Genomic DNA, 25,802 nt, shown 5'->3' with positions numbered 1-25,802 from the left:
GGGTGAGATTTTGCAGCAGGTTTAAAACCCCTGATTTAAACACAGCTTTGGTGTGTGTTTAAAGCGTCACAAGTGAGCACTGCAAACGTATCTAACACATAAAATGCATTTATTTGTGCTCAGATGCACACACAGCTTCTCCTGATAGCACAGGATAAACTCAGGAGGAGCCTGATGCTTACAGAGGAACAGCTTGCAGCCAGAGCTCCCGCTTCCCCCAAAAGGCTGGGAATACATCCCCATAAATCATAAACCCAGGGAGGCCAGGAATGCCATCAGGGTTATGAAGCAGGACTAGAAACTGGCAAAACGTTTGCTGCAAAATCCACAGGACTCTGACTTTCCTTTGGGGACGCATTGCAGAGCACAGGAATGACATTCCCAGGCATTCCCAGGCACTGGCACTTGCTGAGGCCGCTCAGAGTCAAAAGTCACTGCAGGAAAGGAGTCTGAAGCAGCAAATCATCGACATTTCCCTCCCCCCGCAAAGACTCTGGTTGCAGTAAAGTTGTAACACTCGGGCAGCCCCAGGACTTGGGAAAGAAAGTGAATAATCCCTAGAAAGCAGCCTGGTGTTGGGTGAGGAGCTGACACATCAGTCCCTCCTGACTTAAGCCATTCATCAGTGCCCGAGTTTAGGTGGCTCTGGGACAGGAAACTCAACCCAGCTGCTCCTCAGGGGCTGCTCACAGAAGATGGGCTGCAGGTGGTGCACCAGGTAACCCCCAGGATTGGGACAGGCTGAGGCATGGAATTGTTTGGGTTGGAAAAGCCCCCTAAGATCATTGAGTCCAATTGTTCCCCCAGCACTGCCAAGCCCACCACTGAACCACGTCCCCAAGTGCCACATCCCCATGGCTTTTAAATCCCTCCAGGAATGGTGACTCCACCACTGCCCCTGGGCAGCTGTGCCAGGGCTGGACAACCCTTTCCATGAAGAATTTTTTCCCAACATCCAATCTAAACCTCCTCTGGTGCAACTTGAGGCTGTTTCCTCTTGTCCTGTCACTTGTTACCTGGGAGAAGAGACCAGCAGCTCCCTGGAGACAGATGTGTGTGCTGTGGGCTCCCTGCTCCAGCTCTGGGGGATCCCATCTAAGCAGACAGGAGATGAGCTGCCTTGCAGGACTGTTCCCAGATGAGTGTGGTTGCTGGAGGAACTGAATCCTACCAGAATAAGCTGGGTAAGTTCCTTAGCTCAGGTGTGCTCATGGTGAGTAGGAGGGGATCACTCAATCCCAAAGAATAGTTGATAGGACAAAGGGTGATGGTTTTAAACTGCCAGAGGGCAGGGTTAGATGGGATATTGGGAAGGAATTCTTGGCTGTGAGGGTGGGGAGAGCCTGGCACAGGTTGCCCAGAGAAACTGTGGCTGCCCCTGGATCCCTGGAAGTGTCCAAGGCCAGGTTGGACGGGGCTTGGAGCAACCCGGTCCCTGCCCACGGTAGGGGATGGACTGAGATGATCTTTAAGATCCCTTCCAACCCAAACCATTCTGGGATTCTGTAAGAGGGTGCTGGGGCAGGACTGAGCCCCCGTTGGGAGGAAGGTCTGTACCTCTCATCCTGCTCTCTGCCATCTGCCACGCGCCCACGGCTCCTGATGGGAACATCAAGCTCCGACATGCGTTGCACACGTGCTGGCTGATACACATCAGGCTGTTCCCCAGCGCTGCCAAGCTCTGCCTTGATTTAATCAGCGCCTCTCCTGCCTGGTTTGTCTCCCCCCTCCTCCCCTCCCCATGCAGATGTGGTCTATCCAACACGAAGGTGGATTCGTGACAGCAGAGCACACATCCATGGAAAGAACATTTCTACCCTCTTCCCTTTTCTGCAGCCACCACAAAGCAGCATCACCTCCCTCCCTATCTCCTGCTGGTTTTTAATACTCCAGTTTTATATGAAAATTAAAACTCCCCCCCCCCCCCCCCCACAATTGCATGCGAGGGTCAGTCTGGAAGGCATAAAGGAGAAATCCCGAGGAGTTTGCCAAGAGACAGAACTGTCCCATCCCAACATCAGGCTTTGTAAACACAGAACATTCAACTGCTGTCTCAGTGTGAGCCTTCCCTGCAGAGCACACAAGGCTACATCCCAGACCTTTAAGGATTCCTTTTCCAACAGGATCTCACCTCATCCAAAGCACAGAGATTAACCGAAGGAGCCTTTCAGAGCCCAGAAGTTGGGAAACTATTTGGGAAAACACAGGTGGAATGCAGTGGTGGAATTGCTGGAACAGACTCCTGTAAGACAGAAGCTGGGAGATAAAATTATGGAATACCACAATGATTTTGGTTGGAAGGGACCTTAAAGCTCATCCCTGCCATGGGTAGGTACACCTTCACTATCCCAGGTTGCTCCAAGCCCCATCCAACCTGGCCTTGAACACTTCCAGGGATGGGGCAGCCACAGCTTCTCTGGGCAACCAGGGCCTTACCACCCTCACAGCCAAGAATTTCTTCCTAAAATCCAATCTAAATCTCTCCTCTTTTAGTTTAAAACCATCCCCCCTTGTCCTAAAAAGTGGGGTTTGTTTTGTAAATCGTCTGTCCCTCTTTGCAAATTAGTCTAAGAATTTCCATACTGAAAGTGCATCTTGCAATGCTGAAAGTACGTGGAGTTATTTTTAAAACTTAACTATTTGTTACTTAAAAGTAATTACGAATGTGAAAATTTCTGACAAATCCTGCAGTAATAAAACATCCACATCCAGCGGGACACGGGCATTTTCCAACTGAAAAGATGGATGCTCCCCCTTCAGCCCTTCAGCTCAACACAACCAGGAGCGGGATGGAAAGGTGGGAAGATAAAACATCTGTGCATGTTTTGGCTCTTCTCATCTTTCAGAGGTTTTTGCAATTTTGCATTTCCAACAGGAAACCCCTGCCCTGGGAGCTGGCAGGGGGGCCTGTTCCTGCCCAGCTGGACTCACAAAGGGCAGGAACTGGGGCAGCCCCATGGCGAGGGGGGGAGCCCCAATCCCTCCCTGAGTGCTGGCTGGTTTCATGAGAGATTTAGTTTAGATATTGGGAAGGAATTCTTGGCTGTGAGGGTGGGGAGGCCCTGGCACAGTTTGCCCAGAGAAGCTGTGGCTGCCCCTGGATCCTTGGAAGTGTCCAAGGCCAGGTTGGACAGGGCTTGGAGCAACCTGGGATAGTTCCTGCCCATGGCAGGAATTTGGAACTAGACTTTAAGGTCCCTTCCAACCCACACCATTCTGGTCTTCTTTGGTGGCAGCACAAACTTGTTTTAGTTTTGGGTAGGTGTAAGAGACAGCAGTAGGTGCAGAGATCACAAATCCAAAGCCAGCAGAGCTGCTCTCCTTTCCCCCCTTCCCATGGCTCTGCTTTCCAACCAGTCTGGGCTTTGTGCAGGCAGAGGAACATGAACAGAAAACCAGAAGGGCACAGTGAGATGGTGAGACAGAGCTGCCCTTTAAGCACACAGCATGGGACCAGCCTGAGATGAGATACTGACTTTCTGGAGATATTGAAAGAGGCATAAAACCGGCAAGAACAACAAACTGGATGTGGGGCCCTTGGAGCTCGAGTGTCTGGTCAGGGCTGCAGCCTGCTGAGAAATTTGGACTTCACCTCTCCCATCTCAACCCCATGGGAGGTTGGAACTAAATGATCTTTAAGGTCCCTTCCAACCCAAGCCATTCTGTGGATTCTATGATTCTGTGTCCATGCCCACGATCAATGAGGCCCCAGGGAACAGGCAGAAATGGTATTTTATTTATGAAACAAAGAAAGAAGTTAATCCATGGCAGATGCTCTCAGAATTGTCGAATGAAAAACCCCTCTTTGGATAAATCATCGAGGATTTTCAAACCACAAGAGATGGCTCCTGGGACATCTCATGTTTGCAGGGTGCCCACTGATTTCTCACTCCCAAGGGGAAAGGGCTGGCCAAGGTTTGCTAGAGAGCTGCAGCTGGGGAGAGGGGGGAAAAGGCTGAGGTTGGAATTTGCTTTCCAATGGGACCAGAGAGCGCTGACCTCCAGGGTGAACTGAAACCTCATAGCCAGGTATTTCTCTCCAGGGATTAGGACTTCTCTTGGAAGAGGAGTCCATGTCAACACACTGTGAGCTGTGCTGGCAGTTTTAGTGTTTCAGCAACGGCACGCAGGGAAACACAGAACATCGTGTTTCTGTAGCAAAAGTGTGGGTCAAATGGGCCCCCAGGGAAGCAGGAGAAACACGAGGAGCAAGGAACAAGCTTTAGGAGAGACCAGCCCAGCTCCACTGCCGGCTGACATGCCAAAATTCATGGACAATGACAGAAAGTGCTTTTTCAGTCCCAGGGTTCAGCTGACGGCAGCAGCCAGAGACGACACAAACGCAGCGAGAGGGAACATGCAAACCCATCCTGGGAGCTGAGCACGTCCAGATGGGATCTGCTGATGCTGAGCTTTCAGGAGAAGTCTGGGGGGTCACAACACTAGGATTTGCCCCTTAGGATTCAAGTGGGTGCCAAAATTTCCCTTGAAGTCTTGAGGATGCTCAGACAAGCACGAAGCAAACGATAAACAGCGGACAGAAATCAAGCAGAGATGAAACCCCAGCTCTTCAGAAGAGGTTTGAGTATCAGAGGAGAGAGACAAGATATCTAAAAAATACCCGTGGAAGAGAGAGGGAGAAGCTATACCAAGAAAGGGGTAGTTTTCTGGTAGAAAATTATTATTAAATGCAGCTCAAACTGGGTCTTGGTGTGTAAAAGCTTCCTGATGGTGACTGGAGATGTTTGGCAGAGACTGGGGAGGTGACCCTGTACAACCACAGATAAATCACCTGAAGTCCAAATTCAGTAGAAAAAACGATGCGTGGAGGCAGAAACCTAACTCCAAGCTAATAATGGAAAAACGGGGAACAAGGAATTCCAAATAAACTTGCTGGGCAGAGGGCACACAAATATACACTAACTATCTAAATGCAAACAGTTGACACAGTGATTCATGGACTCGACTTGAATAAAATCAATTCCCAACTCTTTAGCTACGGGCAGAATCGGCTCGATGGGAAAGGAGCACCAGGAGAGCAGGAAAGCAGGAAGAAGAGGTGGCAACCAGGCAAAATACAGGGATGAGAACGTGGAACGTATTTCAGTTCAGCCTGATAATGCTAATTAGGAAAGGAGATAAAATAATTGGAGTTGGCCAGCCAGACTGTGAAATAAAGCACAGGGTGTCTGACTCCAGCAACTCTGGCAGGAAAGCAGAGCGTGAGTGTATATAAATGGAAAGGAGGTTGTAGTAAAACCATGACAGAATAATTAGGAGCAAAGGGACGGAATGAAGAAAAAATAATAAAATTAAAGCTCATTATCTGCAAAAACGACCTTGTCAAATTTGGGCAAAGAGCTCAAGGCCAAGTTTTGAAAACAGGTCAGTATCAGGCCCGAGACTGACAGTGGCGCAGAACATTCCCCTTATCTTGGTTTCTCAAGAAAAACCACCAGTCAACACAGCTTGGAAAGCTAAACATTGTCCTTGCAGAGGAAAACAAGTCAGTAATTGGAAGCCAGGACATTCCAGCTCTGTATTATGCCACAGACCATCTGACCAGAAAGTTTTAAGCATGAAATCTAGACTTTAGCATGCAGAGACGTGACCCTACTTGAATCCCTGCTACACCACAGAACAGAAACAGGGCAATCCTTTTTCTGCCACCTTCAAAATCTACTTTTTAAACAGGATTTCATCTTTGCAGGAGGATGAGAGATATTTTTTTGAGGATTAAAGAGATGAAAGCCTGCCCACAGCGTGCTTAACATCTCTGCATACACTTAAAATAAATCTCCATTTATTCTTTCAAGGTGTGTTTTTTGTTTGGAATTAAGCTTGGAGATAAGTAGGTGGTCCGTGGAGTTACTAATTAGAGCAGAATCATAAATAAACACGTCCATTAACTCAGGAAAAATGCCAAGGGATGAACAGGTATTGGTCCTCATTATCCCTTCTCCTCCCAGCAATATGATTTACTCCTGAGCTCCATCTTCTCCCCGATTTTCCAAGGGGCACGTACCTAAAAGTAGGATCCCATCCCTTATATGGAGAGCAGTCAGCAAGCACCAGCATGTTCTGAGGCGAGGGGAGCAGCTATTCCATAAATCTGAAACATGTTCTGGACAACAGCAGAGTTTACACAGACCACAAGAATGACAGGAATTAACCCCTTTTGTTTACAGCCTTTAAAAAGGGATCCAGTGTGGATCCAGGGGTGTAAAGGGATAAGGCAGCAGCGACACGATCCAACTCCGACTCCTGAAACACCAACCACGCACATTTGGAAACGCTTTGCACGTGCTAAATATAAAAAAGGAGATTCTCCTTTTTGTGTTTCAGTTGTCCTGATTAGGAAGAGCTGATTAAACAACTTATCTGGGAAGGCAGTACTGTAAACACCAGGCTGTTTGCTGGAGCAGAGGTGTCCGGCTCCCTCCTCTTGGAGGGTTGTTTTCCTTTCTTACGATTGCTCATCACCCAAGGTAAACATGTCAGGCAGGAGAGCTCCAATTTTCTGAGGCCAGATGGAATTTTTCACAGACCCACACTGAAGCAAGGTCCTTTCCACCATTTGAATGCTGGATCCTGGTTCCCTGCTGTTTGTGTCATCTTCCCTTCCCATCCCCTCCACTCCTCCCTTCCGTGTTGTTTTTTTCCCCCTTCAGAATTATTCCCAAGTCCATAACACCACACAAAGTCCTAGATCCCAATTCCTTCCCCCAGCAGCCCATAATAAATATGATTTGGGAGAAGAGCCACTGTCTCCCCTCAAAAAGGGAACTCTGGATGGTTTCCATATCTCAAGCCACTGCTCTGCTGCTCTGGGCTGATGTTGCCACATCTGTTTACACTGAGAACTCTTCACCAACACCACAGACTTATTTTTTGGTGTTTTTTTTTTTTTTTAACTGAAATTTAGGTTCTGCAGCTTCCACATGTGCCATCCAGATCATAAATACCTCAGGCAAAGGCAGCTCAGAGGTCAAACATCCAACATTTCTACTCCAGAGCCTTCCAGGTTGTTTTAATCCTTTCATCCCAGTATTTCCCTCTTGACTTCTAATTAGCTGCAGATACAAGCCTAACCTAAATGCTGGTATTCTCAGGCCTCACCAAGTTTATTTTATGGTGCTCCCTTTCCTCACGATAAGATCCTTGCACATAAACATACATATGTTTTTATACAAACACACACATATATATGCATTTAATTGTGGTAAACAAAGGACAGCTGGATCCTCTGCAAACCAATCTAATGTGCCTGAGAAGCACTTGGAACCTGAAAAAGCAAAGGCACACACTTACCTCTGAGAAGAACGTGACTGATGTCATTTGTGTGAAACCACAAATATTTATTTTTAATGAAAAAATACTTAAAGTGTGCCACAGTGTCCATATATTCATTTGAATAGTAGTACAAAGATATGTATTTCTGAGAAAAAGTCTTAAACACTGTAGAAAATAAATGTGGTTCTTAAATTATGTCAAAAGAAACCAGTAAAAAAGTCATGTTTTATACACTGGAATAAAATGAAACGATTAGAGAGAATAATAAATTATAATTACAGTATTTCAAATATTTGCCTCATGCTTTTTTTTTTTTTTCCTTCAGCATTAGTTTTCTAAATGTGTCACGTAGAATAGGCCCCCAGAAGCCAGCAGTCAGAATGGGCTTTCAGTGTGGATAATTGGATGTGGAGCTGAATAAAGTCCTGGAAAAATGACACCACCATTGGTTATTCACCAGTACATAAAACATCAGAACATGGCAGTTTTAGGTTTGCATTGAACTATGTATTTTTGTTACTGGAAATTAATTTAGTGGGTTTTATTTTTAAATCAACTAATTTTTGTACAGTTTAATGAACTAAACAGCAATTATGGTCATTAGCAAGGATGTCACCCAAGCACACTGCACGACGTGCTTACGGGATGGACACGCTGGATTTGGCTCTTTACACAGCCCACGTTAACAAGAGTTTGGAACCCTTTCAGGTCTGGTCAAGCACTGCAAAATGTTTAAAACTATAAAGTGCTTCGAAATACAAATCATTTTTCCTCTTTAGAAACAGGAAAAAAACCTCCAAACATGCACTTGAACCTGAAACCTCCATGCCTTGGGACGCTGCAGCTCTGCAGTCAAACATCCGTTTTGTGCCACTGGTTTGAAAAGTTCCTTTCCCATCCACAATCAGAAATTCAAATAGTGTCTAAATTGGATTTGTCAGTCTCTTCCTGGTCTTGTTTGTACATGAAGGTTAGAAGGAACAGAGCAATATCCAGGGATGACCAGTAAGCAGTGTGGGATGTGACTGCGGACCAGTATCTGCTCTCCACGAGACCTTCCCTGAGCTCAAAGTCGATCCTGTGCTCCAGTTCCACTGGAAAATGAACACGAAACAAAAATGGTGTTAGAACTGCAAAAACACCAGCATGTTTTGCCATCAGCTTTGGGTTCTGATTCTACTTGTTGTACCTAAAACAAAGGTAATATCTCTGTGTTTACGTTTCACGGGACACTCGACCAAATCAAAGTTTATTAATATACAAATACATTTTAATGCACATGCATTTAGCACAAACCTGACCTAAGAGTGGTGCTTAGCTCAGGAAAACAAAAGCTAAAAGGAAACTAAACCTGTTCTTAGAGGTCCTTTCCAACCTATATGATTCTATGATTCTAAAGCTTGGGAAAAGCTGGCATGTTTTTAAGCAGCTGTTTTCCTTATAGTAACTCTATAAATACATTTATTTATACTTGTTATGATAACTACAGAGAAATATTCAGCAAATGCTGAGGCCCCACTAGGAAACACTGTCTTTCAGAAGGTGGGTGCTCAGAACTTTCTGAAATAAATGGATTTCTTTCATTTTTAGTGTTTATACAAGGAGACTACACCCAATACTACAAGTCCTTTCTGCAAAGTTGTCCCTCCACAGCTCTAGCCCTTTTAATATCCTGATTATTCCAAATATATTTCAGCAGTTATCCTTTTATTTCAATGGCTCTTTGATTAATGCCACATTCAAAGCAATTTCTACTGCATTTTAACTGGACCGATGGTTAATCCATTGTTAAGGCACTTTAGTGGTCAGAAAAATCTCTACAAGGAGCAATAGAATAAAAAGGACAAAAAAACTAAAGGGCTGCATAGCTACAAAAGCCAGCCCCCCATACTGAGTCAAAAATACAGCCATTTATCAAAGCCAGTTTGAAAGAATTTTAATTCTTGGCTCCGAGAGCACATAAAGGGAGCATCGCACAAGCACCGGCACAGAACGACACATCTCCGTGCTCTCCCAGGAGCATCACCCCACTTTGCAGCAAGGAGAGGGATTCAGAGCCTTGGAATACCAGGAGACAACCACAGTCATTTCCAGGAAGATGTGTACATGCAAAAAAACCCCAGTGGCTCTGCAGGAAGGACACCCCGACCGGTTCAGAGAGGCCGTTACGGGACTTGGGCGGCTGCCAAACCCCACCACAAGCCGCCCTCTCAGAAGCAAAGCCCTTGGCTGTGGATTGCATCATTCAGCCTCGCTGGCCTCTGCTCCACGTTCTCCTTCTATGGAGCAGGGATGGCTTTCAGCACAGAGGGATGTGGGATCCATGCAGACAGCCCTGGACGTGCCAGCCGCCCCTGGAAGGAGCTCGTGGGCAGCTCCGTGACAGTCACTGTCCTGCCCCTCTATTTCCCTCGAGCCTAAAATGAGTTTCTTGTCCTCAAACAGTGACTCAGACAGGTTATCTGTTGTGATGAACAGACAACAATCCATCATGTGAACGCTGTCACAAGATACAACACACTTGTGACTCCTCTGATTGCAAAAACCCCCCCACCCTGCAGTGATGGGGACTTCAGAAATAAAATCAAGAATGAATTCCCTTAAAGGAAGTACCTCTATTTTTAAAAAAACCCCTCAGCTGCTAAAATTGCACTTTATGTTCTGGGTGGTTCAGATCAGGACAAGGGAGGCAACTTCTGCTTCCAGTATGATGTGTCTTTAAATCCAGATTGCTTCAGAATTGGAACTGTGTGGGGAAATAGGAAATGTATGGGGGAGAAAGGGTTTAAACTGACAGAGAGCAGGTTTAGGTTAGAGATTAGGGAGAAATTCTTCCCTGTGAGTGTTCAAGGCCAGGTTGGACGGGGCTTGGAGCAACCTGGTCTAGTGGAAGGTGTCCCTGCCCACAGCAGGGGTAGAACAAGATGGTCTTTAAGGTCCCTTCCCACCCAAACCATTCTATAAAATCTAAATAAATCCATTTAATCATAAATGGTAAGTGGGATTCCATGTAGCAATTATATTGCTTTTCTATTGGAAATCTAGGAATTACTGATATGCAGATCCCATTAGCCCAAACTCCTATAGGCATATGTACATACACGTACATATGGTGTACATGTATGTACACATATAGAGATAAACCTCCTTTGAGAGGACAAAAAGATTAAAGGAAGAACAAAGAGTCAGTCGTTGGAGTCTTGAGAAACTCAAAACACAGGAACAGATTCACAGAATCCCAGAATGGTTTGGGTTGGAAGGGACCCTAAAGACCATCTCGTTCCGCCCCCTGCCATGAGCAGGGACACCTTTCACTAGCCCAGGTTGCTCCAAGCCCCATCCAACCTGGCCCTGGACACTTCCAGGCCCTGGACACTTCCAGCTGTGGTGCAGCCACAGCTTCTCTGGGCAACCTGTGCCAGTCTGTCAGGTGGACTCATCACCCACCTGTGGGTTCGAGGAAGCCCGAGCTGCTGTGGGGTAAAGGTGGTGTCCCAACAGTTGTGGCCTTCTTGTCCTCTCCCTCAGCTCCTTCTTTTCCCGTCTCCATTGTCTGTGGGGTTGTGCTGGATCGGCCAAACCTCGAGAAAAGCATCCCTCCAAGGCCCTTCCCGATGCTCGCAGCTCCTGCATCAGGCAAGGAGGGGGAAAAAAACCCCAAGGAGCATAAATCAAACTGCAAATTAAAGTCAGTGTAGCACCCACTAATTAGAGCTGAGTGACAGGCGACTGAAAACACTCCTCGGTGCTTTTCTAGGGTGGGAACAGCTCATCTGACTGAAGAGTGCGCTGACTGAAGAGTGCACTGTTTATCCCAAGACTAATCTTGTGCACAAGCAAAAGCTGTAATTTGGAAACTGCATTTAGGGGAAAAAAAACACATGAGATTACTTCTGCTGCGAGAAATCTGGTACTTCAAAGGACATGCTGTAATTTCTCTCTCGTAAAAAGTCAAAGACAAAATGCTTTATAGCAATGTTGGCTCCTCCTGCACTTAAGAATCCCATCAGGACATTTAAGGCATTCTTCTGGTTAAGGGTCCTTAAGTTGGCATTGCCCTTACAGACATTTAAAAATGTTATATCATCCCTTAAAAGGACTATTTTGGTTGCTCAGGAAGACGAGTGTAAAAGTTAAGAGCAGTCGTGTCGTGTTTTATCCCGACTTTGCTGCCACCTCATGGACAAGACATTAAAGTTACTATAGTAACCCCAAAAAAAAGCCACCCTGCTTTGAAATACCACATATTTCTACTTAAGGACTAGACTGCGTTTATATACTTTACTTATTTGATTGGGAAGATTCCTGGCACTAAGATTCTTCCAAATCCCACACAGAGAGCTAAAGAAAAGCCTTGAGTCAACAAAAACTGCAAGTGCATGCTCAAGTATAAGCTCCAGTGAAGGGGGGTTTAAGCTCACTTAAACCAGGGCTTATTTTGACTGAGAAAGCCAGAAGGGAAGAGACTTTATATTAAAACAGCCTGAATTTCCTATTGTAGAATCATGAGTTAAATATAACTGTAATAGTTTACATGGTGTGATTTTTCTCTTATTCACCAATACCAGAAAACGTAGTCAGAACACAAGCTTTAATTTAACTTTTTTTCCATGAAATAGAGTGGAAAATATTAAATCATTGGGATGTTACTTCAATAAGAGAGACAAAAGTAAGGCAACAATAGCATAAACTACATCATCTTCCAGCAAGCCCTGACTCCAGCATATGTAAACTGTTTTTTTCTTTGAAGTAAAACATCAGCTGGGATTAAAACAAAAAAATTAAACAAAACCTCTCTGATTCTGTGAAACAGACAGGAATAGAATCATGGGACCTTAAAGATCACCTAATTCCAGCCCTGTCCTGTGGGCAGGGAAACCTTCCACTAGACCAGGTCGCTCCAAGCCCCACCCAGCCTGGCCTGGAACACTTCCAGGGATCCAGGGGCAGCCACAGCTTCTCTACCCAACCTGTGCCAGGGCCTCACCACCCTCCCAGCCAGGAATTTCTTCCCAATATCCCATTTAACCCTGTGCTCTGGCAATTTGAAGCCATTCCCTGTGTCCTGTCCCTTCAGGCCCTTGTCCCAAGTCCCTCTCCAGCTCTCCTGGAGCCCCTTTATGCCCTGGAAGGGGCTCTCAGGTCTCCCTGGAGCCTTCTCTTCTCCAGGTGAACACCCCCAGCTCTCCCAGCCTGTCCCCAGAGCAGAGTTTGCTTGTAACCCAGCACCACAAAGCAGTGAAGCTCCACAGGGGGCTCCTGTTCCCGACCCAAAGGGCACAAAGGACCTCACCCAATATACTGGCTTTGCCTATGTTTGTGATGGACTCCCCGTAGTGCCGCCGGACCATCACCGGGGACGTGGTCGGGCTGGGCGCCGCCGAAGCGCTCTCGCTGTCAGGAACTGAGGTAGGTTCTTTTGTGGGGTTGAGGAAACTTGGCTTCATGTGCTCGTAAGGGAGAGGGTTTGCCGTGTTGTACCAGTGGATCTGGACAGGCGAAATGTTGCTGTAGTGCTTCAGAATTAAAGGTTCTAACCTATAGGCCTGCAAGAGGAAATCAAAAAAAAAAAACCAACAAAACAACCTTTGAGTGTCAAGACTAAAAAATAATCACGTTCTTTTCACATAGAGTCCTCTCCAACCTCAAATCCAAAATATCTGTAAGAAGCAAAGCCTAGAAGGTGACAGAGTTTTGGTGTTATGGTCTGATTCACTTTTATTTTCACAGGGAAGTTTACTTTCACCTGGAAGATTTATGAACTTCCCAGTTGTTTGTGCATTCACTTTCGCACATGCAAACACCTGACTGTCAGCAACACACAAGTTCCTTTCAGATGGATTTTAATATGCACTGCCAGAGCAAACTTTATATAAAGTTAAGCTGATTTTGCACAACAGAGAGGGAGGAACTGGCTGTGTAAATGTTTTGTTTGATGACTCTTTGTTGACCCCTGTGCAAATCGTCAATTCTGCTTATTAAAAAAATAATTTTCTATTGATTCATTGTTTTTCTTTGTTTACTTAAGTGTAGAAAAACATTCTGCACTTCTTTATCTTAAAACTAAGTGAAGTTACTATTTGTGGGATCACAGATTGACCATGTTCTACACATCCCAGGAAAATTCTGATTTTGGAGTAGCTGGAGCTGAACGCGACCTTGAGATGAGCAAGAACCAGCATGTTTGGAAAGAAGTCTGAATATACTTAAGGTGAAGCACTTTAAATGCAAAAGCATCCCCCAATTGCTATTCTACATCAAATTCCAAATCAGGTTTGCATCAAAGAAGTTGCCAAGGTGATGCAGTTTCATCATCCTGCCTTTTGTAACAGATAATGTAGGCTGTCTGTGGAAGAGTGTAAGGACAGGGTAAAGCTACACCAATAATTCTCTTCCAAGTACTATCCCACCTCTAAAAAGCTGTAATTCAGGATCATTTGGGAAAAAAACAGTCTTTTTTTTTTTTTCTGTAGCATCTTGTAAACTGCTTGTGAAGCCTTTTTTAACAGCAGTATTGTCTTTGAACAGATGATATTTAATGGAAGTCAGAAAGTTAAACACAAAATCCTCATCTGAAAAGGATCATTTCTTTGCAACAAAAAATAATCAGTGTAATCTCAAATATTGTGCTTATTAATATGAAAAGAGAAGCAAAATATATGATACCTCAGGCAATTATTTGTAGGAATTGTTATTCTACAGTTCCAAAACCCAAGGCATTGTACAATACTCATTAACAAATTGTCCTCTGCTGGCACACACTCGGTGTTGATTCACACAGTTTGCAGATCACACATTATGAGAGAGTTGATGCTTAAAAACAGTCAAGGTAAAAGCTGCAATTAAGACTCACCACTGGATCTGTTGGGTGAAAAATATTTAATAAGCGATTACAAATTGTCCTGGGCAGAATATGGTCCTGACTCCCACTGTTTCCTGGACGGATGCCACGCAGTGCCAAAAACACTGCTAATGGAGATCCCATACAGAAGAAATTCTCAACCTAAGGAGAGATTTCATCCACATTAATAAGGATGGAAATGATGCTTTTTAACACAGCGGGATTTGATTTCTCTCACAACTGATTTCTCGGTTTCAGAGAGGGAGTCAGATAATATCAGTCAGTCAAAATGGAGAAGGCCACTATAACATACAGACATGGAGGTTCAATTTCCCACTTCCTTTGGCTGCATGTTGTGGTGCTACACAGCTGGAAAACCAAAAAGCAAGTCGGATATTTGAACTCAGAGTTCTACCAACACTGGAAAGGCTGCAGCGAGAAGAGTTTGGATGACACCAAGGAACTATGATGAGTCTGATTTCTCCTGAACCTTCCCAAAGCTAACCACACCTCTTTAATCTTATCCCTAACCCAGGACTCTTTATGATTTTTTTTTGCTACACACACCTCAAAACACCTGGTGTCCAGTGAACAGAATGGTGCTTGTCACGAGTGCCACCCCATCCCACGCTGGGAACCACAGCCCAGGGACAGGGACAGCAATGAGGGATGCTCACATCACCCAAAGCTGCTGTGACCTTGCTCTAAGTCCTGCCTCCAACACCAAGAGGCAACTGAGTAAACCTGACCTGACACATCTGCCAGAGGTCACTGAGCCTGCATCAGTGGTAACAACTTTTGGACACTGCCAACCTGAGGTCGGGATTCAACAGTGACCTAGAGGTGAATGGCTTTGTATCCCATTACCAATCCTCAGACATTGTCTCCTAAAAACATCAAATATACAACCTGGTAGTAAAAAATATTTCCATAAGTCAAAATTACTTTTTAACCTCCTTTTTTTTTTTAAAAAAAATTAATTTTACCATCATCAGATCTTCACTTTCCCTAGGAGTGCCCAGAGTGCAGGGCACTACAACTGGGCAACTCCTAGTGTGCTGCTACTCAACCAGCAAGAGAAATTGCTGGATTCTTGCTAAATGGGATGCTTGGGATCCCATGTGCCTTCCCTGTATGTCAGCACATGGAGCGAGGGCGTAGGAATAATGGCCCGTTTCATCTCTCAGATTCCAGCGCTGCACAAAACATTCCTCCTCCTCTGACTTGGCACTGGTACCCCAGCTCTGCCTTCCAAAAGAATGCCTAAGTGCCAGTTCAATGGAAAAAGGAAACTCCAGGTGTTCAGCATGGCTATTCAATGTCACCTGCAGCAAAGCACAGCTCTGTCATCTGTGTTGTCACTCGGGTCTAGAGCAAAGCTGTTTTCCTTTCTTCACCCTTACACAGACTTTACATTCTGGCTGTCTGGACAAAGAGCTGTCTCATCTTCAAATACAATAGAAACAGATATTCCCAGTGCAATCCCTTAAATTGAATAAGTAACCTTTAACCCTGCCCATCTGATATTCCTGTGTCGAGCATCTGAACTGCACAATTACGGTTTTTCTGCTTTAGAAAGAAATCAGACAGTGCCTGCCAGCTTACACTTAGCAGAGGCTCAAAAGAGACTGAGAAAAACCTCAAAAGGTAACTGGTTTCGTGGTTACATGGTGTGTGGCTTTTTGTTCCACTTCTGTTCCATTGTTTCTATTGATAAACACAAGATCAGCGGTGTCCAGATGCTTTCTTGGAGGGCACCGCTCCTTGCTGTGCTTTCTTACATGCAAAAAGCCTTTCAACATGGTCCTCCAGCTTACAGAGTCAAAGTACCAGCTGGTGGGCATCTCAGTAGGTGGCACCAGACCAATATTGAAGCAGTAAATGCTAAAAATCAAAAGTCTTCACTGAAAGGGTGGTCAGACATTGGAACAGGCTGCCCAGGGCAGTGGTGGAGTCACCATCCCTGGAGGGACTTAAGAGCCGTGTGGATGTGGCACTTGGGGTCGTGGGTTAGTGGGGAACAGGTCTTTTCCAACCTTAACAATTCTATTATTCTATGATTTTAAAAACAAAGTCCTTTAAATTGCAGCCATTAGACTGTCAGTGCTGTTGGAACGTGGCTGAAAATCAGGCTGCTGTGTGATGACACCTACTGGGAACAGAAGACTAAAATCTTTATAGAAAGGACTAAAATCTTTATAGCAAACGTATTAATTTTGGTGTTTCTCTAGAAGCAGGAGTGGGGCATTTCACGTCTGTTCCTGTAAATGTTCAGCAACAGAGGAGACATGTTTATGAACACGACCTTTCAGTGCAGTACTTTTCTCCTGGTTATGATTCATAAAGAGAACACTTAATGAATTTATTTGTATTTTAAGCAGAAGCTGAGCCAAATGGTCATCCATTCAACTTAAGACTGCAGTATTTTCATAATTAGATTAAAAAAAAAAAGCTGAATGAGTCAACAGGAGTGAGGCAGCACAGCCCTTCTGTGCATTGGTACATGGGGGGGGGTGGCAAATGAACATGAAGTACAAGCTGGAGCTTCTTCCAGAAGAGTTTCTGTAACCTTGGGTGAATAAGAAGTGCTCAGGAACCCTGAAGCCCTTTGGGCCAGCACAATGCAAGCCCAGATTTAAATGAATTCCCACCTCAGAACTAAGGAGCCACTGAGGTACATCCTGTCCTCCTCTTCCTGACAGACTGAAAATCACCCTACAACACTGCTATTTTCATACACCACAGAGTCATAAAGGGTATCACACCATTCCCCATGTTTTCATGTTCTTCAGCCTCTTTAGCCTTTAACTCCAATTCCTCTGACATATCTGGTGAGGAGAAGACTGTCCTTTTAAGCTTTACATTTACAATAGGTGTTGGTTTTGCTTTTAACTCACACAGCTCCTATTGGTTTAGCAGATAATCCCACCTGAGGAGAAGGAGAGGAAGAGAGAGGAAAAGAGACAAAGATACTTCACCCTCAAGTTCCCATTCTGGTGGCTTGTCCAATATAGTACTGGACTCCATATCTTTATGTTTTGTAGGTTTTTCTCCTCTCCAAAGGGTCAGTCAAACACCCAGATAGTTTCCTCTAGTATTAAATACGAAGTAAGCTGCTGTATTTATTCTTGCATTTGTCTTGCCAAAAGCTACCTTTGTGCTCACTCAACATCAAGCAAAGCTTAACTCTTCTTCAAACAGCACCAGTGACTCTCTCATCCTGGGAAGCTTAATTTGTTTCATTCCATAAAAGAGCCAGTACAGCTCCACATGCCCATTCCATGGAGTAATAGAGCCTAAGGAGATCAGTGACCAAAGACTCCAGTCTCCTGCATTGCACAGACCAAATAATTAGTGGATCAAGCATTTTTTGTGGTGAACAGCAGCTCCTGATCAAACCAGAGCTCTGCTCTGCCATGAAGAGCCAAGGGGAGGTGGTTGGTACCTACGAAGCAGTTTGTTCTCTTTCAACAAGCCAGTCACCCTCTGTAAGCTGGACTGCCTTGCTGATGAGCAATCCTATTTCACTTCCATGGAAAGCCTTTCCCTTTCTGGAGCTCTGTCCCCACCAACGGGAGTCACTTGTGTAAAGCTTCACAGAACAAAACCTCCTCCTGGTCAGCAAGGGTAAGAAAAAGGATGTACTCCATTGGAAAAATTACCTGAAAATTATCTATCTGATCTATTTAGATAGATAATGTCCTCTTTTCTTCCCTCTTTCTTTCCCCCTCCTTTCCTGTTCCATCTCAAAAAAGCAAGTGTTCAAAAAACCTTCAGTTTAAACACAACTGAGTGAAGATTAATCTTTCACAGAGCTGGGGGAGTATCAGCCTGACTCCAGCTTCCTTGATGGTGGAGATAACAGCCTGACACATGCTTTCAAGCAGTGATGAAAAGGAGAAGGATGTGACAAAATGAATTATAGTTCGTTTCCTCTTTTTTATGGCTCAAGATTGACCTTGGCTTCCAGGAGCCCTTCTGAACTCAGAAGGAAAGAAAAATGGCAAGTTAAGAAACAATAATCGCTTTTATTCTCATCTATCATGTCACATTTTTATGGTTTAATATTTCAGGATTGAGTTGAGCAACTAGAAAGTGTCACACATCCCACCCAGAAACCGGAAAATGCCTTTTCCCAGCGATAAGGAATTCTAGCAATTTGTACAGCTGATTAGCAAGCAATCTGTTTCACGAGACTAGAAGTGTGCTGACTGTCAGACCAGAATAATTTGGAAGGAAAATCCACTGCTGGAGGAAATTCAATCAGATTTGCTCAGAGATGTGACATGTTAGTAGTAGTCCCCAAGGAAAATGGATTATTCAACTTAGTAGAAGTGAATTTGTTTAAGATACATGATTGATGTAATTTCCCAAATGGCTTTTACCTTCCCATAGAGTTGTATGTGTGTGTGTAATACAGTAACAATCTATATACAAGTTTACATATTACATGTATTTATTATCTATATATTTAGATATATGTTTACATATAACTACCCATGAACACATATAACAGAATCACAGAATGGGTTGGGTTGGAAGGGACCTTAAAGCCCATCTTGTTCCAACCCCCTGCCGTGGGCAGGGACACCTTCCACTAGACCAGGTTGCTCTAAATTTATTACAAATATGTATTTGTAACAAATAGTAAGATATTAATAAAGTACCATGTTTACACACACATACACACACTCCACCCAACACATTCCAATTATTCTACCAAAATCATGCCTAGGGACATGGGGAAAAAAAAAAGTAAGCAGAATGACTCATTGCAGTATTTTGCAGCAAGTAGGACATTCAGGAAAAACCTCTCAGACATACATACCTTAAATTTTAAGACAGGTGGTTTTGCTATGGTGGATGCCTTTAACCCATGTAACCTCTCTTCTATCTCTCTCAACCTAGAAAATAGAGATCTTTCTGAGATCCAATAAAAAATGTAGCTTTAACCTCTCTGATCCAAACAGGCATTCCTGTGGGGTCCAACAGTTTTGTCTGCTGGGAAGAGAGAGTGATGGTGTCAGTATTTCTTGGAGCAGCTCAACTGATTAAGAATCAATGTATGTCAAATCCTGTTCCTCTGAACACAGAAGGAATCAATCAACACGTGACAGCTCCCTTGTTCACCCTCCCAAAGCATCTGCCCACCCTCCTTCCTCAGGAGTAGGTGACTCACCTCCTGTTTCCTTGGTGATTTTGCAGCCAAATCACCTGCTTTACTTTGCTTAAAAAACCCAAACAACACCAAAGCCACGGGAAACTTCATGGCTTGAGCATTATGGAGTTCTGTATTGCAGTGGAACACTGGAGGACTGTGTCCCACCCTTTCAGCTATCATTAAAAATGGTTGTTCATCCGTTTTTCTAGTTATCTCAAATTAAAAAAGCAGCTACAGTATAAAGCTCACATATGGATGGGCAAAACTGTCCCCACTCCCAGTAGAATTCCAGAAGTTACAGTCTGTTTTCCATCATTTCAGACTGAACTGAATTAAAATGGCTCAAGAAATAGAGAGCCACTCTTTCTATACAGAAGTGCCAGTGTCAAATGATACTTGGGATTACTGTGGATCCAACCAGAAGCACTTCAGAGGATGACTAAGGAGCTGGAGCATGAGTGTGAAAATGGTCATTTTCCCCTGATCATAAGCCAGGCATATGCCTGAAGGATCATTTTACCACTGGAACACTTCATTAGGTTTCTTAACTTCCCTTCTCTCAGAAATATTAAACTTTATCCAGCCTTGCAGCTGATAGAGACGCCCTGTGCCACTCCCTTATAACACACAGCCCATCCTGATTGCAAGCACAGCAGATCTGTTGCTGTATTAATGCTTCCAAAGTACCACCAATACTAAGATAGGTTCCAGGAAGGAACCAAAAAACTATGATTCATGATTTATCATGTCCCACTTGAAAGACTGAAGCTCAAGTTACTGTTATTAGATTCTCTATCTAATGGGTGTCTCATAACACCTTGATATCCCCATCCTTGGAAGTGTCCAAGGCCAGGCTGGACAGGGGTTGGAGCAACCTGGTCTAGTGGAAGGTGTCCCTGCCCATGGCAGGGGGCAGAAGTGGATATCTTTAAGGTCCCTTCCAATCCCAAACCGTTCCATGAGTCTGTGTGGATTCAGAGCTCCTCCAGCAGGGCCTGTCCAGTCCTGTTTTTAGCATCTACCACCCAGCCCCAGCAGCAGAACATCACCCACAAAAGATAACAGCCATGGAGGGTTCTGGAAACACTCCAAGGGCGTTATCTAGGGCTGTGGTTTTCTCCTTTAACAACTGGAAGTGGATGCGTTACCGTTGTTTAGTTAGGTAAAGTTCCTCGAGTAAACGCTGCTCCTCGTAGCTCATCCAACGGTCTTCCAGCTCCTCCTCTTCCTTCTGCAGCAACTGTTCGTAAAGCCTGACTGGATTCCAGCCAGTCATGATGTCGTAGGTGATGACACAGCCCAGTGAGTGGGACACGATGGAGACTTTCCCTCCTTTCTCCTCAAACTCCGGATTCCGGGAGCAGAAGAGCGTGTACAGCCGGTTCAGCTCCTGCTGCAGCCCCTTCACCAGCTGTTTCAAGAGGGTAAGGAAAGACAGTTAAACATCAACATTTGATTACTCCTGTTGGTGTTCAGGAATGTTCACATCCTACACTGACCCCTTCCTAGGACGAGCACGGAGGTCTGTGCACTTTGGCTGGGAAGATGAGCACAATCTCAAGGCCGGCAGCAACAGCTTGGCTGATTGTCACTGACTCCAGTGGTTCATCTCCCCCCTCCAGAGCCAGCACCAACCACCACACAGGACATGTGGTGACCCCAGAACTGCTACACCACATGGCCCAAGGCATTGAATTGAACTAAACACTTCAATAAATGACAGTTGTGCTTAAAGTACTTCACAGCATCCTCTTAGGTGAACAAAGGGACGTGGTTTTCACCAGCACAGCAGTGACTTTTAACACAGTGGTATTTCCCTTCTGGCTTGATTCTCCCTCATTTTCTCCACTTTTTCACAGCTCTTAACATTTCTCCTGTGTCAGAGGTTCAGCTGCTTTTTTAACTTAAGGAGGATGGAAGGGGCCTGAGCTACACATGACCTGGAATCAACTCGTATCTCTGGCACAATCCTGGCATTACCCTAAATAAGTCAGACCCACTTCCTCCATTTTTTAAAGTGAGCAACAGCATTCCTACCTCATTGCAGGGCACTGGGAAGAGAAATCCATGAAAATGGAAGTGCTCAGATACTACAGTGAGAGCCTGAATGGGTTCTGGGAAGAAAAATCCTCTAATTGCTTTTGGATCTTGAAGTCATCAAGCCTTTCATTCCCCTGCCTGGCTGCCAGGAGATGGAGTTTTGTGTCCTCCTTCCCCTCCTACACCTGCACTTACTGCAAATTCTTCCAGAGGAATCTGAAGGAAAGGATGCTGCTAAAGAATAAAAAGCCTCATCTCAGGTAAAAGGATAATACAGGAAGAGAAAAAGCAAAAATGAGACAAGGCAGAGACAGAATTTGAACCCTTTATACAAAAAGTGCCAAGAAAAATACTCTTCTAGTTACAGGGTTTCTAGGAGAGTTTTTTTTTGAGGGGGGGGAAAAAAAAGGAATGCAACATGGTTTTTAAACATCACAGACTAATCCATAGTACTACAGCAGTAAATATATATTGGTCCTATGAGTCTCTGAGAAGCTTATCTGCTCAGAATCCTAGGCTATAGGATAAAGAGGTTCAGATTCACACAAGTATTTTAGAGAGAAATGTTGAAAGACAGGAGATTTGGGAACTGGCCAATGCAAAAAAAAAAAATTGCAGCTTTGCCTGTGAAACTCAGCATGGAAACCAAGCAATGCTTCCAGGCTATGGCACAGAGGAGGACAAACAAGAAATTGCAAATCATTCCCTTGTTAGCAACGGGAAATTAAAGCTATAGAACATGTAATTTCAACATGATTTTTCAAGAGCCTGAGTCATTACTGAATATAAATATGAATAGCACCAGGACTGTCAGTGTTTGATACACATTTTACTGAGTGAGGATCCACACAACAAACCTGATGCCTGAAGTGCTGTGAAATGATTAACAAAGCCTTGCAACAGCTTGGAGAAATGAGTATCAGAACACCTATTTTCAAGTATTTTTGACTGTAGTGCTGCCTCTTCTTGCATTTGGGTCTATACAGTCTGTGGGCACCACTTTCACACATGAATAAACAGAGCTTTCAGCAAGAGTTGGAGCTGAAAATATCAATCAGGACTAGCTTTGGCTGGCTGATAGTTTCTCAATTTAAAAAGGTTTTGATTAAAACCCAGAACAAAATAGCAGGGATCAGTTGAAATCAAAGTGGTTTGGGATTCCTGCCAGGAGCTCTGTGAAATGAGGGAGCACTGATATAGAATCATAGAATGGTCTGGGTTGGAAGGGACCTTACAGACCATCTTGTTCCAATCCCCTGCCATGGGCAGGGACACCTTCCACTAGACCAGGTTGCTCCAAGCCCCTCCAACCTGGCCTTTAACACTTCCAGGGATGCAGCAGCAGCCACAGCTTCTCAGGGCCTCACCACCCTCACACCCAACAATGTCTTCCCAATATCCCGCTGGCAGTGGGAAACCATTCCCCTTGTCCTGTCACTCCATCCCTTGTTCCAAGTCCCTCTCCAGCTCTCCTGGAGCCCCTTTAGGGCTCTCAGGTCTCCCTGGAGCCTTCTCTTCTCCAGGTGAACACCCCCAGCTCTCCCAGCCTGTCTCCAGAGCAGAGGGGTTCCAGCCCTTGGAACATCTCTGTGGCCTCCTCTGGACTTGCTGCAGCAGCTCGACGTTCTCCTCACGTTGGAGACCACAGAGCTGGACACAGAACTCCAGCACTTTCCATGGGTGGCTGCTGGGATACCCTCCAAAGTACCCAACATCCATCATCCTGCCACCAGGGACCTTAACAGCAACTTGTTCAACAGCCCTGTACTCTACTCTCCTGTAGCCCATTCCTGCACAGTCTATTTCCCTGGAAAAGCAGACAACTTCCAGGAAGAATGATATTGTGTCATCTCCCCCCCCAGGCACAGAGCGGGTAAAAAATCTTCTGACACTATGGCATTTCCATTATAAACCCCTTTTTTGTTGCAATCTGGAGGCATAAAACACAATATTCTTGGAAAATCCTGGTTGGACACTGAGTCCAAACCTGTTTTTTACCACCCCTGCTTCTTAAATATATGCTGTTAGTGGGAAGATAGGCAAAACCATGGACATCGACTAAGAAACTGTGCATGGATTTCCAAATAGCTGCATACTTGGAAGTTTGCAGAGCAGAGTCCAAGCACTGGATTCAACTGAATCATCTGATGGAGATTATTCCTAAACTCCAAATTCCTGGTTACCAAACTTAACTGTGGAGTGGAAGCAGGAAATCCTCCAGATTTCCAGGTACTGTGAATGGTCTGGTTTTGCTGCTCTGCCAAACCAGAAGCCCTCTACCTGCAGTGAGCACTTATGGATGTTGGTGTCCTGCCAAAAGTTCTGTGCCAGCACTAAGATTAGAAACTGAACCTTTTTGGTGTGTAGTAAGAAAAAAAAAAAAAGAAATTAAAAGAAAAAGCATATTCATTTAAAGTCCCAGCTAAAAAACTGTTTGGTTAAGTAATATATGAAGATAAGGTAATATTTATTGGTGGTTGGAACTAGATGAAGTTTAATGTCTGTTCCAACCCAAGCCATTCTATCATTCCATTCTATGATTTAGTCCTGATTTGCTTTCTTAGCATAAAATATCCTAATTTGTAAAAGGAAAGTTTGGTTTGAACAGGGTTTTAGTCCAGCAACTGCAACATGAAATGCTTTCAAATCCCTTTTGCAGTTACAGCTTGGTATATATCCTAACACTCCATACAAAAATACCTTTTAAAAACAACAAGTGGCTTCGCATTTCCTAAAATCAGTGATTTTTTTCATTAGAATTTAAACATGAAAAATGTAGCTGTCTATCAAATTTTCTCTCCTAAATGGCATCACTGTAATAAAATCAATTTTTTAGGAGCTGATGTTTTTTTATGCACTCTTGTCTTTTTGCTCCCTCTGAAGGGTCTGTGGGAGTCTTAATTAAATACTATTAAATAAAAAAACTCCCAAATGACAAAAAAATAACAACTCATCCTCCCAAACCCACAACACCCAAGTGGCTGCTCTGTGGCTGCACCTCATGGTCAGGTTATAAGTAATGGGTGCCTCACCCTGAGCTTGTTGAACGCTTCTCCTGCTCTCACTGCACCTACATCAAGGAATTCCTGATTAAAGGAGCCCTTTTTCCACTGGTTTCCCTTTGGGAAACAACCCAAGCCTCACTGCCTGCTGATCCACAGGATCTATCGTGTGCTTAGAGGAAGCACCTGCTGGTTCTGCCTGAAAACAGGAATCATCTACAAAAAAAAAAAAAAAAAGGAATAGTGGGATGCAACATGACCAGACCCCTCTCTCTTTTTCCATCTCCTCTCCTCCCTCCCAGTTCCCACCTCGTTTTGGGGACCAGTGGGACTGAACACTCACAGAGCTGTTTCTCCATCCAAGGTCTTCACAAGGCTTTCCCCCACAAACTGAGTTTCCTTGAGTTTCCCATATTCCCAACCCATATAACCACCTCCCAAGGCTTCTCCCACAGACCAAACAAGCTCAAACATCTCACAGCAGAATAAATGAGGCAGCAGCCGATGTTTTTCCCAGTCAGCTGCTCCCCTGATCCCTGTGCAGCTGCTCTGACTGCTGATTTTCTGCCTGCTCTGCTCTGTTACCCTCAGCTCTTCCAGGAGGACCAGGGAAATGCAGCATGTTTACCTGTCTGTTACTGAACAGATCAAACACTGTAACAAAGGGAACTCTTCCTATTTCTCCCAGAAAGAGCTGTATCAAATCCCATCCTCCCAGCTGGCCTCCCTACCCCAGTGTTAGTTTAGCATCAAACGCTGAAATATTTCAAGGAAAGGTAGAGAAAATCTTCTGCTGTTCCCGTTCATTTTCCCAGGAAAGTCCTTTCTCCCTGTTCTGATTTTTAGGGAAAAATCTGGGAAGCACCTTTTGCAGACCAGCTGTTTCAGTACTAAAGTTTAGTGCAGGATTAAAATGCTACAAGTCTTGCAGGTGTAACATTAAATACTCACAGATACCCAGAGAAAATCCTTCCAGTGCCTAGAGGGGCTCTCAAGAGAGTTTGGGAGGGACTTTGGACAAGGGCCTGGAGGGACAGGACAAGGGGGAATGGCTTCCCACTGCCAGAGGGCAGGGGTAGATGGGATATGGAGAAGGAATTGTTGGCTGTGAGGGTGGTGAGGCCCTGGCACAGGTTGCCCAGAGAAGCTGTGGCTGCCCCTGGATCCCTGGAAGTGTTCACAGCCAGGTTGGAGGGGCTTGGAGCAACCTGGTCTAGTGGAAGGTTTCCCTGCCCATGGCAGGGGGTTGGAACTGGATGATCTTTCAGGTTCCTTCCAACCCAGACCATTCTATGGTTACTATTTGCCTGAAGCTCCATTTAGCAGCTGAAGTTTTGCCAATAAATCTTCCATGCAGGAAACTCAAGCCCACAGGATCAAGTTGCTCAGAAGTCATCAGCTTATATTCAGACAAACTGAGGTTAAACACTGTGTGCTCTTCACAAACCAAATTAAAGGCAGATTC

General features: G+C 44.6%; 1 protein-coding gene across 2 annotated transcripts in view; it reads right to left on the bottom strand.

Moving 5' to 3' along the window:
- Nucleotides 1-7,337: 7,337 nt before the first annotated feature.
- The window catches only part of DDHD1 (DDHD domain containing 1), a 67,058-nt gene continuing 48,593 nt past the window's right edge, over nt 7,338-25,802 (bottom strand). For both annotated transcript variants that reach the window (XM_064659614.1, XM_064659615.1), the window contains 6 exons: nt 20,444-20,706; nt 18,963-19,038; nt 14,147-14,296; nt 12,587-12,839; nt 10,741-10,920; nt 7,338-8,387 (listed from right to left, as the gene is read on the bottom strand). In XM_064659614.1, the coding sequence (XP_064515684.1) occupies nt 8,206-8,387; nt 10,741-10,920; nt 12,587-12,839; nt 14,147-14,296; nt 18,963-19,038; nt 20,444-20,706 (1,104 nt within the window). In that variant the 3' untranslated portion in view covers nt 7,338-8,205. The remainder of the gene's footprint in view (nt 8,388-10,740; nt 10,921-12,586; nt 12,840-14,146; nt 14,297-18,962; nt 19,039-20,443; nt 20,707-25,802) is intronic.

This window comes from Pseudopipra pipra, chromosome 6 (genome assembly GCF_036250125.1).
Source record: "Pseudopipra pipra isolate bDixPip1 chromosome 6, bDixPip1.hap1, whole genome shotgun sequence".
NCBI lineage: Eukaryota > Metazoa > Chordata > Aves > Passeriformes > Pipridae > Pseudopipra > Pseudopipra pipra.
Note: the sequence above shows the minus strand (reverse complement) of the source record. Positions and strands in the feature narration are given on the sequence as shown.